The 12,347-nt window shown below is 52.6% G+C and overlaps 1 protein-coding gene across 6 annotated transcripts in view; it reads right to left on the reverse strand.

Annotated features, from left to right (window-relative positions):
* The window catches only part of NLRC3 (NLR family CARD domain containing 3), a 32,617-nt gene that overhangs the window by 4,167 nt on the left and 16,103 nt on the right, over positions 1–12,347 (reverse strand). For 2 of the 6 annotated variants that reach the window (XM_027611880.2, XM_035722440.1), the window contains 13 exons: positions 10,926–11,009; positions 10,376–10,459; positions 8,852–8,935; positions 7,467–7,550; positions 6,876–6,959; positions 6,106–6,189; positions 5,504–5,587; positions 4,893–4,976; positions 4,328–4,411; positions 2,174–2,257; positions 1,674–1,757; positions 734–817; positions 230–313 (listed from right to left, as the gene is read on the reverse strand). In XM_027611880.2, the coding sequence (XP_027467681.1) occupies positions 230–313; positions 734–817; positions 1,674–1,757; positions 2,174–2,257; positions 4,328–4,411; positions 4,893–4,976; positions 5,504–5,587; positions 6,106–6,189; positions 6,876–6,959; positions 7,467–7,550; positions 8,852–8,935; positions 10,376–10,459; positions 10,926–11,009 (1,092 nt within the window). Of the gene's footprint in view, positions 1–229; positions 314–733; positions 818–1,673; positions 1,758–2,173; positions 2,258–4,327; positions 4,412–4,892; positions 4,977–5,499; positions 5,588–6,105; positions 6,190–6,875; positions 6,960–7,466; positions 7,551–8,851; positions 8,936–10,375; positions 10,460–10,925; positions 11,010–12,347 lie in introns of those variants that run through there. The other 4 variants (XM_035722441.1, XM_035722442.1, XM_035722443.1 and 1 more) reach the window with 4 other exon arrangements.

The raw sequence follows: 12,347 nt of genomic DNA on the forward strand, positions 1-12,347 counted from the left end.
CCAGCAGGTTCTCTTTAGTAAAGAGCACGAAATGCAGAGCTCCAGCCAAGACCTTCATACTTCCAGGATCCCTCCCACGGAGAAGGCCCAGAATGGCTCCCCTTTATACCGAGTTTCCCTGCAGAGCTGCTGAAAGACCCAGGAGTCAGCAGGCTCCGAGAAGCTGGGAGTTGTTCTAAGGATGAGCAAGAATTGCAGGGAAAGGCAGGTGCTGCTGAGCCCCACTCACTTGATATGCTGGAGGCCATGGTTTCCAGACAGTGCAGTGGCAACGAATATTGCCCCGTCCATCCCCAAGGAATTCTCTTGAAGACTAGGCAGAGAAAAGATGGAGACACCACCGTGAACCATTCGGTATGTTAGAACCCGCCCCAGGAAGCAGCCCTGCATTATCTTGGGGGGCCGTGGAGGAAATATGCACTTCTGGGGATGATTTGTTCACAGCAAGGGGGTGTTTACCCCTGAGACCAGTGTCTACAAGTAGCTGGGTGGTCCCATCCAAGTGCCATGGAAGGGGCAAGACCGAAAATGCAGATGTTAAGTGACTTAGCTCTGGCATAAGCTAGACAGAATGAACAAACCCATCTGCAAGAGGGACTCTAGTTGTCAGAGCTATTTATATTTGGAAGGAAGCAGCTACAGAGGAAATCCAAGAGCATCTCCTCTAATGGGGGAGGTTTCAGCAGAGAAGCCTGCTGCTCTGGGATGCAGGTAGGTCTCTATAGCCACTCACTTGAGTCTTCGGAGACTTGAGTTCACCTTCAGAGCATTTGCCAAGGCTTTGGCTCCGGCCAACCCGATGGCATTTCCTCGTAAGCTGTCCGGAAAGATAAGAAGCCTAAGGCACAGTGTCAGCTGTGGGGTGAAAACTGTACCTCTTCTGATGAGCATGGGCTCCTGGCAGAGGCAGCATGGACTCAGCAACCCTGGGGGTGAGGTTGCTTCTTTCTCACTCCTGGGTGCAGAGTGGAGATCGGACAAATTTGGGTGGTTTGTTGGAGCCCTCCCCCTCCTCCATCCCAAAGAAAGGAGAGTGGGGCTGAGACAAGAAAGGCAACACTTCAGGGCGCCTGGGTGGCTCAGTCGGTTAAGCGACTGCCTTCGGCTCAGGTCATGATCCTGGAGTCCTGGGATCGAGTCCCGCATGGGGCTCCCTGCTCGGCGGGGAGTCTGCTTCTCCCTCTGACCCTCCCCTCCCTCATATGCTCTCTCTCTCAAATAAATAAATAAAATCTTAAAAAAAAGAAAAGAAAGGGAACACTTCATCCCGCGGTCCTCACACCCTCAGCATCTCAGGACCACAGGAGCAGGGACGACTGGGACATGCCTGAGAGCACCACTGAGCTTAACCCCCTCCCCCAGGAGTCTGGATCTTCTCATTGTCTGAGGTCAGTGGCCAGGGACCCCTACACAGGACCTTGGGACGTGGACAGCCTAGGCAAGGCTGAGGAGAGCAGGTCCTCAAGGAGAGGAGGCCCAACAGTGTGACTCCCAGGGAAGAGGTGTGCAGTGGGAATGGAGAAGCTGGGGCATGCTTGATCTAAAGGATGACGTTTAAATGATTTGTGAGTTTCCGTGTAAATTGACTTTTTTTTTCCTTCCATATCTTCATTTCAAATCAACAGCTTGGTTTCTTGGGGCAAGAGACTATAGCCAGAGACTGGAATACTTACTCGAGAATCTCCAAGGTTCTGTTCACAGCCAGGGCGTCCCCTAGCGCCTGGGCCCCCCGGGAGCCAATGGAGGCCACCTGCAGACTGGAGGAAGAGATGCAGTCAATGCGGACAGGCGGGGCCTCGCCAGCCCGCACCCTGCCTGGCCCAGCATCCACGCATACTTGTCCTTCCTTTTCACCACCCCTGGAATTAGTGCTGAAAGTGGCAACACAGCACTGAAGGTTGTTGGCCCGTGATCTGTCCAAGGAATGCTGCGCCCCCTGCGTGCACTGTCTGAAGCCTAGGACAGAGATCTGGATGCTCCAGATACAGCAAGGAGAGCTGGCCTCCTGTTTGAGGGAGAACACTCCCCGAGCCCCTACTTCTTAGCTTCCATATGTTCGATGTCCCAATTGCTAACACTAGGAAAATCAAACACACCCTCCTTGACTGGAAGGCAAAACTGATGTGTAGTGTGCGGGCCGGCCTTCTGGGCTGCTGTGCACGTTAGCACTTACTAGAGCGCAGTGAGGGCCGTGTTGGCCTTGAGTGCGTTGGCCACTGCAGAGGCGCCTTCATCCCCGATGGCGTTCTCCTGTAAACTGAACACAGAGCGTGACCCCTGGGCTCACAGGGCACCACGCTAGCACTGTGGCAGGACGTGCTGAGCTTGGACCTTCTAGATTTCATTCGGACCACACACACCATGGACTAGATTTCCCAGGGACCTTCTAGATTTCCTTCAGACCACACACACCATGGACTGGACTCCCAGCGTTGCATTGGGGATAACCGTCCCCAGGGCCTCCTACTTAACATGCAGAGGGCTTTGGGGTCTGCATGAACCTGGACCATCAGAAGCAAACAAGAAAAGGGGTACATGGAAAAGGGACAAAAAAGGATGTGCCAGCCAGAGAATTAAGCCAAGGCCTTCTATCCCTGGGCAGTCTTGCTGGTCAGTGTTTTACATCTTTTTTTTTCCTTCCCTTCCACATTGGAGTAAAGTAGTAGGCCCTAGGGCAGTCAGTGGCTAAGAGTTTAGTTCAGGTGGGCATCAGTGTGTTTAGGGGAGAGTTTGCGTTAATAATTTTAACACATTTGAGTGTGTATTTTGTCCACACAATTGTACAGGCCCAGGACCGTCTCAGGTGAGGAGTTGTGATTGAGCAGGCACCAAAGGCCACGTGCCGACTGCACGGAGGACCCCACAGGGTCTCTCACCCCTGTGTCATCACAGAAGCTGCCAGAAGAAATAGGTCTAAACCAAAACCTGAAGGGTGGCATGGGGGAGAGGGTCTGGCACATCTGCAGAACCCAAATCCAGGCAAGTCGCTGGCACATGAAAAGAGGCCAAGGAGGTACAAAGGAAGCAGGTCCTTGGGGCCTTCTTTGGAAGCCACACTAAGGGTTGGCCTTCACTTGCAGGCACTGGGCAGCATTTAAGTCTCTCACCCAGGACAGGGACAGATTTACGTTTTGGAAAGATATTTGGCCAGCAGTGTGAGACGGTGGACTGGGCATAGAGGTGTTGCTGCCGTGACGCAGGTGAGTGATGCCGCTGGCCATGGGGGCGGAGGGAACCGGTGGGACGTTCGGAGGAGAGCCGCAAGCGGGAAGCGAGAGCAGAGGTGGTATTTCTTGCTTGCACGACTGGCTGGTTCCATTCATGAGGTGGGGATGGAGAAGCAGGCTTGTGCGCAGGGAGTTAGAGTGGTTTGAAGTTCCCACGAGGCCCCCAAGGGGAGATGCTGAGGGGGCAGGGAGGACATGGGTCTGGAGCTCAGGAGAGAGGTCTGGGGGATAGACGTGGGGGTACCAGGGCTCTGAAGGCAAGGAGCCTGGGAGAGAAGAGCTTCTGGAAAAGAGATCATTCAAGGGAAGACGGCCTAGGACAGAACCCTAGGGAACACCAGGATGTCAGTCAGACAGAAGAACAAGCCAGAGGTGGGAAATCCTGATGAAAGACAGAGTTACCCTTCGACCCAGCAGTTCCACTCACAGGTGTGTAACCACGAGAAGTGAAAGCACACACCCACACAGAAACTTGTGCACGAACGCTCACAGCAGTATCACTAGCAAGAGCCAAACAGTGGCAACAACCCAAATGTCCATCAGTGGATGAGTGGATAAACCCAGCATGGTCTATGCACAGTGGACTAGGATTCAGCCATAGGAAGGAAGGAAGCTCTGATTCATGCTGCCGCCCAGGTGACCCTTGAAGAAATGACACTAAATGAGAGACCTCGGTTGAAAAGGCACCTACGGTATGATTCCATGTGACTGAGACATCAAGTGCAGGTGACTCCATAGAGACAGAGCAGACGTTTGGTTGCGAGGGGCTGGGGCGTGGGGGCAATGGGGAGTGATGGCTAATGAGTCTGGGGTGTCTTCTTGGGGTGATGGATTGTGGTGATGGTGATGGTTGCACGACTGTGAATATACTAGAAACCAATGAATTGTGCACTTTATATGGGTAGTTTTTGTGGTACCTGGATTGTGTATCAATAAAGCTATTGGAGCAGATGAGAATAGAAATGTGCCTGCTGGCCTTAAGGCAGAGGAGGCTGTGTGCTGAGGGTCTCTGGCCCAAGCCATGTGCCTGGTGGACACCGAGGTCTCAAATGTCCTTGCTCCCCTGTCCTTCCTGCAGCCCCTGCAGAGGCCCCACTTACTCGAGGCTGGTCAGGCTCCTGTTGAGCTGCAGTGCTTGTCCCAGGGCCTTGGCAGCACCGGCCTGGATGAAATTCCACTGCAGGCTGGGCAGAGACAGACACATGTGACCACGTGGCCCAGGGCAGAGCCCAGGAGGGTCTGGAGGCTCCAGAAAGAGGGGACTTCTCCCAGGAGGGTCTGGCAGCAGGAAAGGAGTCCTTGCAGGACAGGGTCCTGGCTACTGATGGGCAGATCTCTTGCAGCCTACCTCAGGTTTAGTCAAAAGGGGTCTACAAGCACTCTCTGGTTAAGGGTGGACACAGGGGCAGGCTCAAAGACTCCACATGGCCCCTGAATGAAGCTTGGGACACTTGGAGGCATGGCATGGGTGCCCACCTCCCACCATTGGCCTCTCTGTGGATCAGCCCCAGGAAACAGAGCAGGTGGCAGGGCACAGCCTCCTGGAGGCCCCCAAGGCTGTGTTGTGGAAGGGCCCCAAAGCCAGACTCATTTTCCTGCCTGAGCTGGTGTGATGGCCCTGCAGCTCTGCAGAGGGGATGGGGTGGGGAGATGCCAGAGACTCACTGAAGGGATGTGAGGGCCTGGTTTTCTCTCATTGCCACCGCGATGGCCTGGGCACCCTGGTCGTGGAGGAGGTTGGCTGTCAGGCTGGGAAGAGGGGAACAGGGGTGAGTAAGCAGGAGCTAGCTGGCCGTTGAACCCCCTTACTTACCTGGGAATCTAGCTCCCCTCCTCCCTGAGGACCGGCCTAGCTCATGTTTATTGAGCACTGGTGTGTGCCAAGCATGTGTCTTACGCTGTTGTACCGAATCCTGACAGGCGCATGGAGAAGGGGCCCAGGTTCAGCTCAGTGAGGTTCCAGGACAGATCACCCACCTGATCCCTGTACGGCACTACCCCTGAGGCCTGGGCCCTCCCACATCGCCGTGGGGAGGGGGGCGAAGGGCAGGCAGCATCCCCACAGACCTCATCCACAGGTAACGTAGGACGTGAGAGTGGAGGAGTTGCCACCAGAGGCCAGGTCTCCTGGCTACCCCTCCCCAACCAGGTCCTTCTCCAGCCTATAAAGTGGCAAGGCCATGAGGACCTGCCCTCCCCATCCCCAGGGTTCCGGGTAGGCCAGGCCCTCAGCTAAAGGGGCGATGGGAAGCACAGCCTGCACCCCACTCACGTACTCCAGGTTCTTCAGGGTGCTGTTGATGCAGAGAGCTCGAGCCAGTTCCCGGGCTCCCTCTGAGCTGATGGAGTTTTCTCGCAGGCTGGGGAGAGAGAAGACCCTGAGCTGCTGACCAGACGTGTGGGGACTCTAGGGGAGACAAGCCCCGGTGCTCAGACCTTTCGAGCCCAAGGAACCTCAGGGCCTCTTGAGTGATCAGGGCTGAGGTGTGAAGAGCCTCCAGCAATCCGGACTCCCATGGCTAGCCCGCCAAGCGTCTCCCCTGTTGGACTGCCGATGGCGGGACCCATCAGGAGGAGGAGGATCCATTGACAGGCCCTCAGAGGTGAGGGGGCTGGGGGCAGGCTTGGCTGCCTCAAGGGCTGGGGCACCAGAAGGGAGCAGCAGAACTGGGGAGCTGAGGGCCCCAGCTGTCCCCTGCCCTCCTGAGAGAGCAGGCAGTGTGCGGGATGCCAGGCCCCAGAACCAAGCTGCCCAACCATAGATTATCTTCAGAACAGGCCCACAGTGGGAGGTGTGGGCTTTTCTCCCAAGTCCCAAAGTCCTTTCAGACCCCTTGGCCAAAGGGAGACCCCGTCTGGAGAGGGAAGCGGGACTTACTTGAGGCTGATGAGGGTCTTGTTGGCACAAAGGGCCCCCATCAGTGCCGCCACCCCTGCATCACTGATGGAATTGCTCTGCAGGCTGCAAACAGAGGATGGGGCACGCTTGGGGTGGCCATCCCAGGACTCGCAGGGAGCACTGCTCCAGCCTGCGGACTGCCGGCATCAGGTTCAACAGAGCTGGGGAACCCTGGGAGCAGGTGCCACCCCACACTGCTCTGCTCTGATCATCCCTTCTTCCTGTCCCCATTCCCCACGTTCCAGACCTTGGTCAGGGCAGGGTCTAGCATAATCAGCCTCAAAGCTCAGACTCTGCCTTGATTTGAGTGGCTCCAAATAGTCCGGGGTCGGAGTGTGTGTTGTGTCTGCAGCCCCCAGAGAAAGTCGTGCAGCTGAATCTCCCCACTGTGGGGGCAGCACTGAGCTCCCCCACCCCCCACCAAGGCCATTGCAGCCGATGCCCTCTTTAGCCACCTGTGCCAGGTTTTCAAGGGCACTCAGTGCTTGTCACTCTGAAAACTCCACAATCAACACCAACCACAACTGTCTAGGGAAATGGGGCTGGTGGGGTGGGATGGAACAGTGAGGTGGGCATGGAGAGAGACTGAGATCACAGCATGCCCACTGTTGGTGGTTGGTTGGGTTCTGGCAAAGTCATGGTCCTGACTGACAGCCCTCCTCCAGGACCCGCCCACCTTCTAGATGGGGAAACCAGGGGAGTCACCCACTGCCCGCGGTCACTTCTAGAGGGTGGTCAGGCAGACTCACTCTAGGCTCTCCAGGCCCTGGTTCACCTTCAGGGCCTTAGCCAGGGCCCCGGCCCCTCCGTCGCCAATGCTGTTACTGGAGAATCTGTAAGAGATGAGACAAGGATGAGCTGGGTTTCTGGAGCAGCCTGGCAGGGGGGTGGCCTGGGATCAGGGTCAGGGAAGCGCTCCAGGGCTGTGCTTTCTCTGTTGTGTTAAGGGTGCCCAGTGCAGAGCTTGTTCGGCTTGAGTCTGTGGCTGGTCGCCTCTGCAAGTGACTCCCTATGGCCTGTAAGACATCGAGGTAGCAAAGTACTTGACTCCTTAGCGGGGGGCAGGGCCAACTCTTGTGATACTTTATGTGAAGGTAGCCAGGAAGTGTTGGGAAGGCAGTAAATTTAAGTCTGAGACAGTCCCAATCCTGGGAATCTGGAGTCCAAAGCCAGCTATCTTGCACCCATACTACCATCCATCCGTCCATCCGTCCGTCCGTCCATCCGTCCGTCCATCCATCCATCCATCCATCCATCCATCGTGCTCACAAATATTTATGATGGGCTGGGCATTGTGCCAGTCACTGAGGATACAAATTTCGCCTTTCTGCATTTCTCACATGAGCTCCTTCAGACTCCTGTTCTGTTTCAGGGTATCTGCCATCTGCTGGGCTCCCACAGGCCCGATGGTATTCTTCTGTAGGCTGTGGGAGAGGAGAAACGTCTTTCAGCAAAGCTGGCCATAGCCATTCCCACGCCAGGGACAGTCTGGTTCGAGGTGAGAGCTCAGAGACTACTCGAATGCCCTCTCCATTTATCACAGCATTGGCAGAGTGGTCTCTAGGAAAGGTCTGTGGATTGTTGCCAAAGTGATGTCAGCAGACTGACATGGTTCTGGGGGCCATCGGAGGCAAGGACAGCTGGGCCCTCCCTCGTCAGAAACTGGGAAGTGATCAGAGAACATGTAATACCCAGCAGCCTCTAGAGTGGCGACTTCCACATACGAGTCCCTCCAGCTCCTCACCCAGTCAACCCTCCCAACACTCAACAGTCTACCTCCCTCTAGACCAACGAGCAGCCTGCCTCCCAACCCTGCAGTCCTCCCTAGGGCAGACCCTCCATTTAGGCCCTTCTCCAACAGCTACTTCCCTTTATACTAAATCTGGAGGAGGAAGATGTTGCCAAGAGCCCCTGTGCCCTCCTAGGAAGACAGGCAGGGCAGGACCTATCTTGTGTAAGGCTAAATACAATGTAAGCAAAAGGGAATTTTCCCTGGTTCCAAAAGGGAAAGAGACCTTCCTTTCCCTTACAGTATTTCTTTGGGAAAACTTGCAGTGGTAAAGCTGTCCCTTTGAGAAGTGTGTAAATCTTTTTTAAAAACTAAATAAACCTCTTGCCAGATTTACAGCTTATAGGGACCATGGAGCCATCTCTTTGAAATGTACACATTAAGGAAGATAGCATGATTCTAAGTTGTCATAAAGATAGGGGAAGTTTGGTTTTTTCCTTTGGATAAAGGCAATTAGTAAACAGCTGGCCACCCCAGCTACCAGGCAAATTTAAAGAAAAACTATGTGCAACAAATGGTGCTGTCCAGTCCTCTTACTTGAGGACAAGTTATCTTGAAACGCACATATCATGGATTGTATCTGCTTGGCTGGAGAAAAAGGCGAGATTTTTTTGTCTTTGCCGTCTCGTTGGTAGGTAGCCAATGATGTACACTGCAGTCTAGTTGATTATTCAAATAATTAAACTGTTTCATTCTTTACTACATTTGTGGAGAGGATTCTCTGCATTGGCAGAAGGCTTTATTTTTAATAATTTTCCAACACTTGTTCTATGGAAAACAGTGGACATCAAGATTTCCAGGGGCCATCCAGATGGGTCAGAAAGCCTCAGGCCATCTCCCCAATCATCCTTCCTTGCAGAAAACAGACAGAGAGACCCTTGGAGGAGGAGAGGAGAGAAGAAGGGGGTCCCTCTGCTGGTCAGCATGTCCACTTACTGCAGCACAGAGAGGGTCCGGTTGGCAGCCAAGGCCTCAGCCATGGACCTGGCACCATCATCCCTGATTGAGTTGCTCTGGAGGCTGTGGAGTCAAGGAAGAAGTGCATCAGCAAAGGCGTACATGAGGGTGCCCAGTGGTGGCCTTAACCTCTACGGCAGTGTTACCAAGGCCCAAGGCATGGGGGGTGGGCAGCTGTCTGCTTCATGCGCTTACTACACACCACACAGGATTTGGGAAGAGTTGGTTCTTTCCAGTGCTGCTCTGGCCTGAGGATTCCCTCTGGATTTCTAAGCATTTGTCTGTTGACTGAGAACAAGGTGCCCAAGGCATCTGGATAACAATAACTAGGTTATCAATAGTCTTGATTACAGCTAAAAGCCACAGCATCCAAGTGTTGACAGGGATGTGGAAAAATTGGAACCCTCACCCATTGGTGGTGGGAATGTAAAATGGGGCAGACATTGTGAAAACAATCTGGCAGTTCCTCAGAAGGTCAAACAGAGTTACCATATGACACAGCAGATTCCACTGGTCTGTGTCTGCCCCAAAGAAATGAGGACAGGTACTCAAATGTGTGTGCATGAATGGGTGCAGTAGCATTATTCACAAGAGCCAAAAGGCGGAAACAACCCACATGTCCATCAACCGATGAATGGGTGAATTGTGGTCTGTCCATACAGTGGAGTATGGCTCAGCCATAAATAGGAATGAAGCACTGATACCTGCCACAACGTGGCTGAACCTTGAAGACATGACACTCAGCGACAGGAGCCAGACAAAAGGGTCTTACTGAAGGATTCTATATATAGGAAATCTCCAGAGTAGGTAAACATAGACACAGAAAACAGCAGGCCCTGGTGGCTGCCGGGGTGGCGAGGGGGGCGGAGAGCAGAGAATGGGAAGTGATTGCTAATGGATACAGGGTCTATCTTTAGGTGATGGAAATATTTTGGAACCTGACAGAGGTGATGAATGAACAACTGTGAATGTGCTAAGTGCCATTGAAATGTATACTTTAAAATGGTGAATTTCACCCCACTAAAAATAAATAAATGAAAAAACAAATGACAATACACACTCAACTAAGGATGGATACAACCACAGGCCCCTAAAAGCACAGCAAACCACAGCAAACCATAGGAATATTCTGGAAGATGGGCTTTTCATTGTCCTAGAAAACACCTCAGGGGAACATTTTGACACCATGGCCTTGGCGGTTTCCCACTCACTGGAGGACAAGAGGTTTTCCTCGTAGATTATCTTGCCTTTCCATTTCTGTACAACCCCATCATCCTTCTCCTCAATCCCCTGATTTGGCTGTAAACACAGGGCTAATGACCAGGGAAGAGCTGAAACCTGAAAGTTGTGTAGGATACAAGATCATGTAGTATCCACCTAGATGGGAGCCAGTATAGCATGCCCGCCATTTTGAATCATCTCCCACTCCATGGTTGGCACCTGGGAGAGGGTTTTCTGGGTCCTCTACTGGTTACACCAGGACAGGGAGCAGATGGAACATACCTCAGAAAAGCCAGAGTGCGGTTAATCTTCAGAGCATCTGCCAAAGCCTTTGCCCCTTGAGGTCCAATGGAGTTACTGCGGAGGCTGGCGGAAGGAAGAGAGAAAAAGAACTGTTTTTTGTTTGTTTGTTTGTTTTAATCCAATTCCCAGGGAGGGAAAAAAAGAACAGAAATTACATGACCTTTAAATCTATGCTCCTTGAAAATAATGTACTGGGGTTTAGGATTTCATGTTTTGCCGAGATCCTTATTTAGGTGAACAAGTAAGGAATTTCTCAGTATGGCCCCATGTGATGGGGCAAAGAAAGAAGGATCTGATGGACTTGGCTTGGGCCAGGTGTGGAGAGCAGGGAGAATAACGCCAGCTTCAGGGCCAAACTTCTGGTGCCTCCTTGGGCCGGTCCCAACAGCTGAGGAGGAGCCAGGATTTTGCTTGCTCAGCTGTCCTTCCACCCCACCCAGGGGAGAGTGTGGTCCAGGTGACTTCACGAGATGGCTCACAAGCTGTCCGTGGCCCAATGGTGGAAGGTTGGCCTATGTGTCCTACTTACTCCAGAGCAGTCAGACTTCTGTTGACCAGGAGAGATCTGGCCAGAGCTTTGGCCCCTTTGTTACTGATCTGGTTCTCAGCCAAGCTGCGCAAGGAGAAGGAGAGGAGTGGTTATTGCAGGTCTGTAAATCTCATTGCCTCTTCCTCAACACCAGGCTTGTGATCCAAACCTCTCGGTTTCACCAGCATCATGAGGCCCTGGACACAGGTGGAGATGAGGTGAGCCCTGGAGCGGAAGTGCCCAGCCCAGAAAAGCCTCTGAGCCAGGTAAGGTAGGGCCAGAGTGGGGGGGGACAGACCCTCACACGGGCAAAGAGTCACAGGGCAGAGTTTGGCCAGAATCTGGCACAGAAGCTTCTACACCAGCAGTGCCACAGAGAGCCTTGGCAGTTACAGAAATCTCCCGTGGAGATCCCGCGCAGTGGTGTGCTGCAAGAAACAAAATACAGAAACACTGACGTGTAGCATTGGCCAATTTCCGTGGTGTAAACACTCTCCCACGGCCAATTTCAAGCACTCCCAGCTTGCAGAAGTTCCCAAAACTTGAATAATCTGCTCTCATGAACCAGTGGCTGAATTCATAGTTCTGGCTCTCCACTGGCCCCAGCCCTTTTTCTAATACAAGAAAGGAAGAGGGTACTTATTACAGAACTAACTTGAAAGTAAAACAACCAAAAACCAAAAAACACTTGTGTCTGCCCTAAAAGGGTGATTTCAGGAATAAGCTGGTGGATCATGTTGCTTCATGGACCCAGTTTCAGAAATGGTGGCTAGTTGAGATTTTTTACAGTTTCTTAGGCATTTAAAATTGTGGAGCATCCCCAGGGGATACAGTTAGAATCCCCAGTGCTTTTCAAGCTGTGTTTCAAGGGCTCCTGGTGTTCCTTAGAAAAGCCTCAGGAGCCCCTAGAGGCTGAGGAGGAACCAAGCACCCCTCTTATTTCAATCCCAGCAGCTCCCAGTTGCCCATCTCTTACTGGGGTCCTGCCTGATAGACCACTTTTAAAAAGGCTTCTGTTGCTTAAACTTTGAAGACCATTCATCCAGACCACCTTCTATATAAACGTTCTCGAGTTCTAGAGCGCCTCTGTCCCCCTCCACCCAGGACTTCTATAACATTTTATAAGTAATATTTCATGAGCCATGTGTGTATTCTGAGCGGTGCCTTGGGCATTTTACACAGGGATGTGGCCCTGAGAACCAACTACAGGGAGGTGAAGAAGCACATGTGGCCATCAAAGAAATTTGGGGCTTTTGTTCAGAAAACATTCTGAGCGTTAACCAGACTCCTTTATGCAAAAACACTGGAAGTTGACTATTTTGCTGAAGCCTCCCATGAAGGAAAAAATAATGAATAGTTGTCATTATCATGTTTCTTTCAAAGGGATTGCATTTATATCTCTGGCTAACAAGTCAAAGAGAA

The sequence above is a fragment of the Zalophus californianus genome, chromosome 10 (assembly GCF_009762305.2).
Source record: "Zalophus californianus isolate mZalCal1 chromosome 10, mZalCal1.pri.v2, whole genome shotgun sequence".
NCBI classification, from domain to species: domain Eukaryota; kingdom Metazoa; phylum Chordata; class Mammalia; order Carnivora; family Otariidae; genus Zalophus; species Zalophus californianus.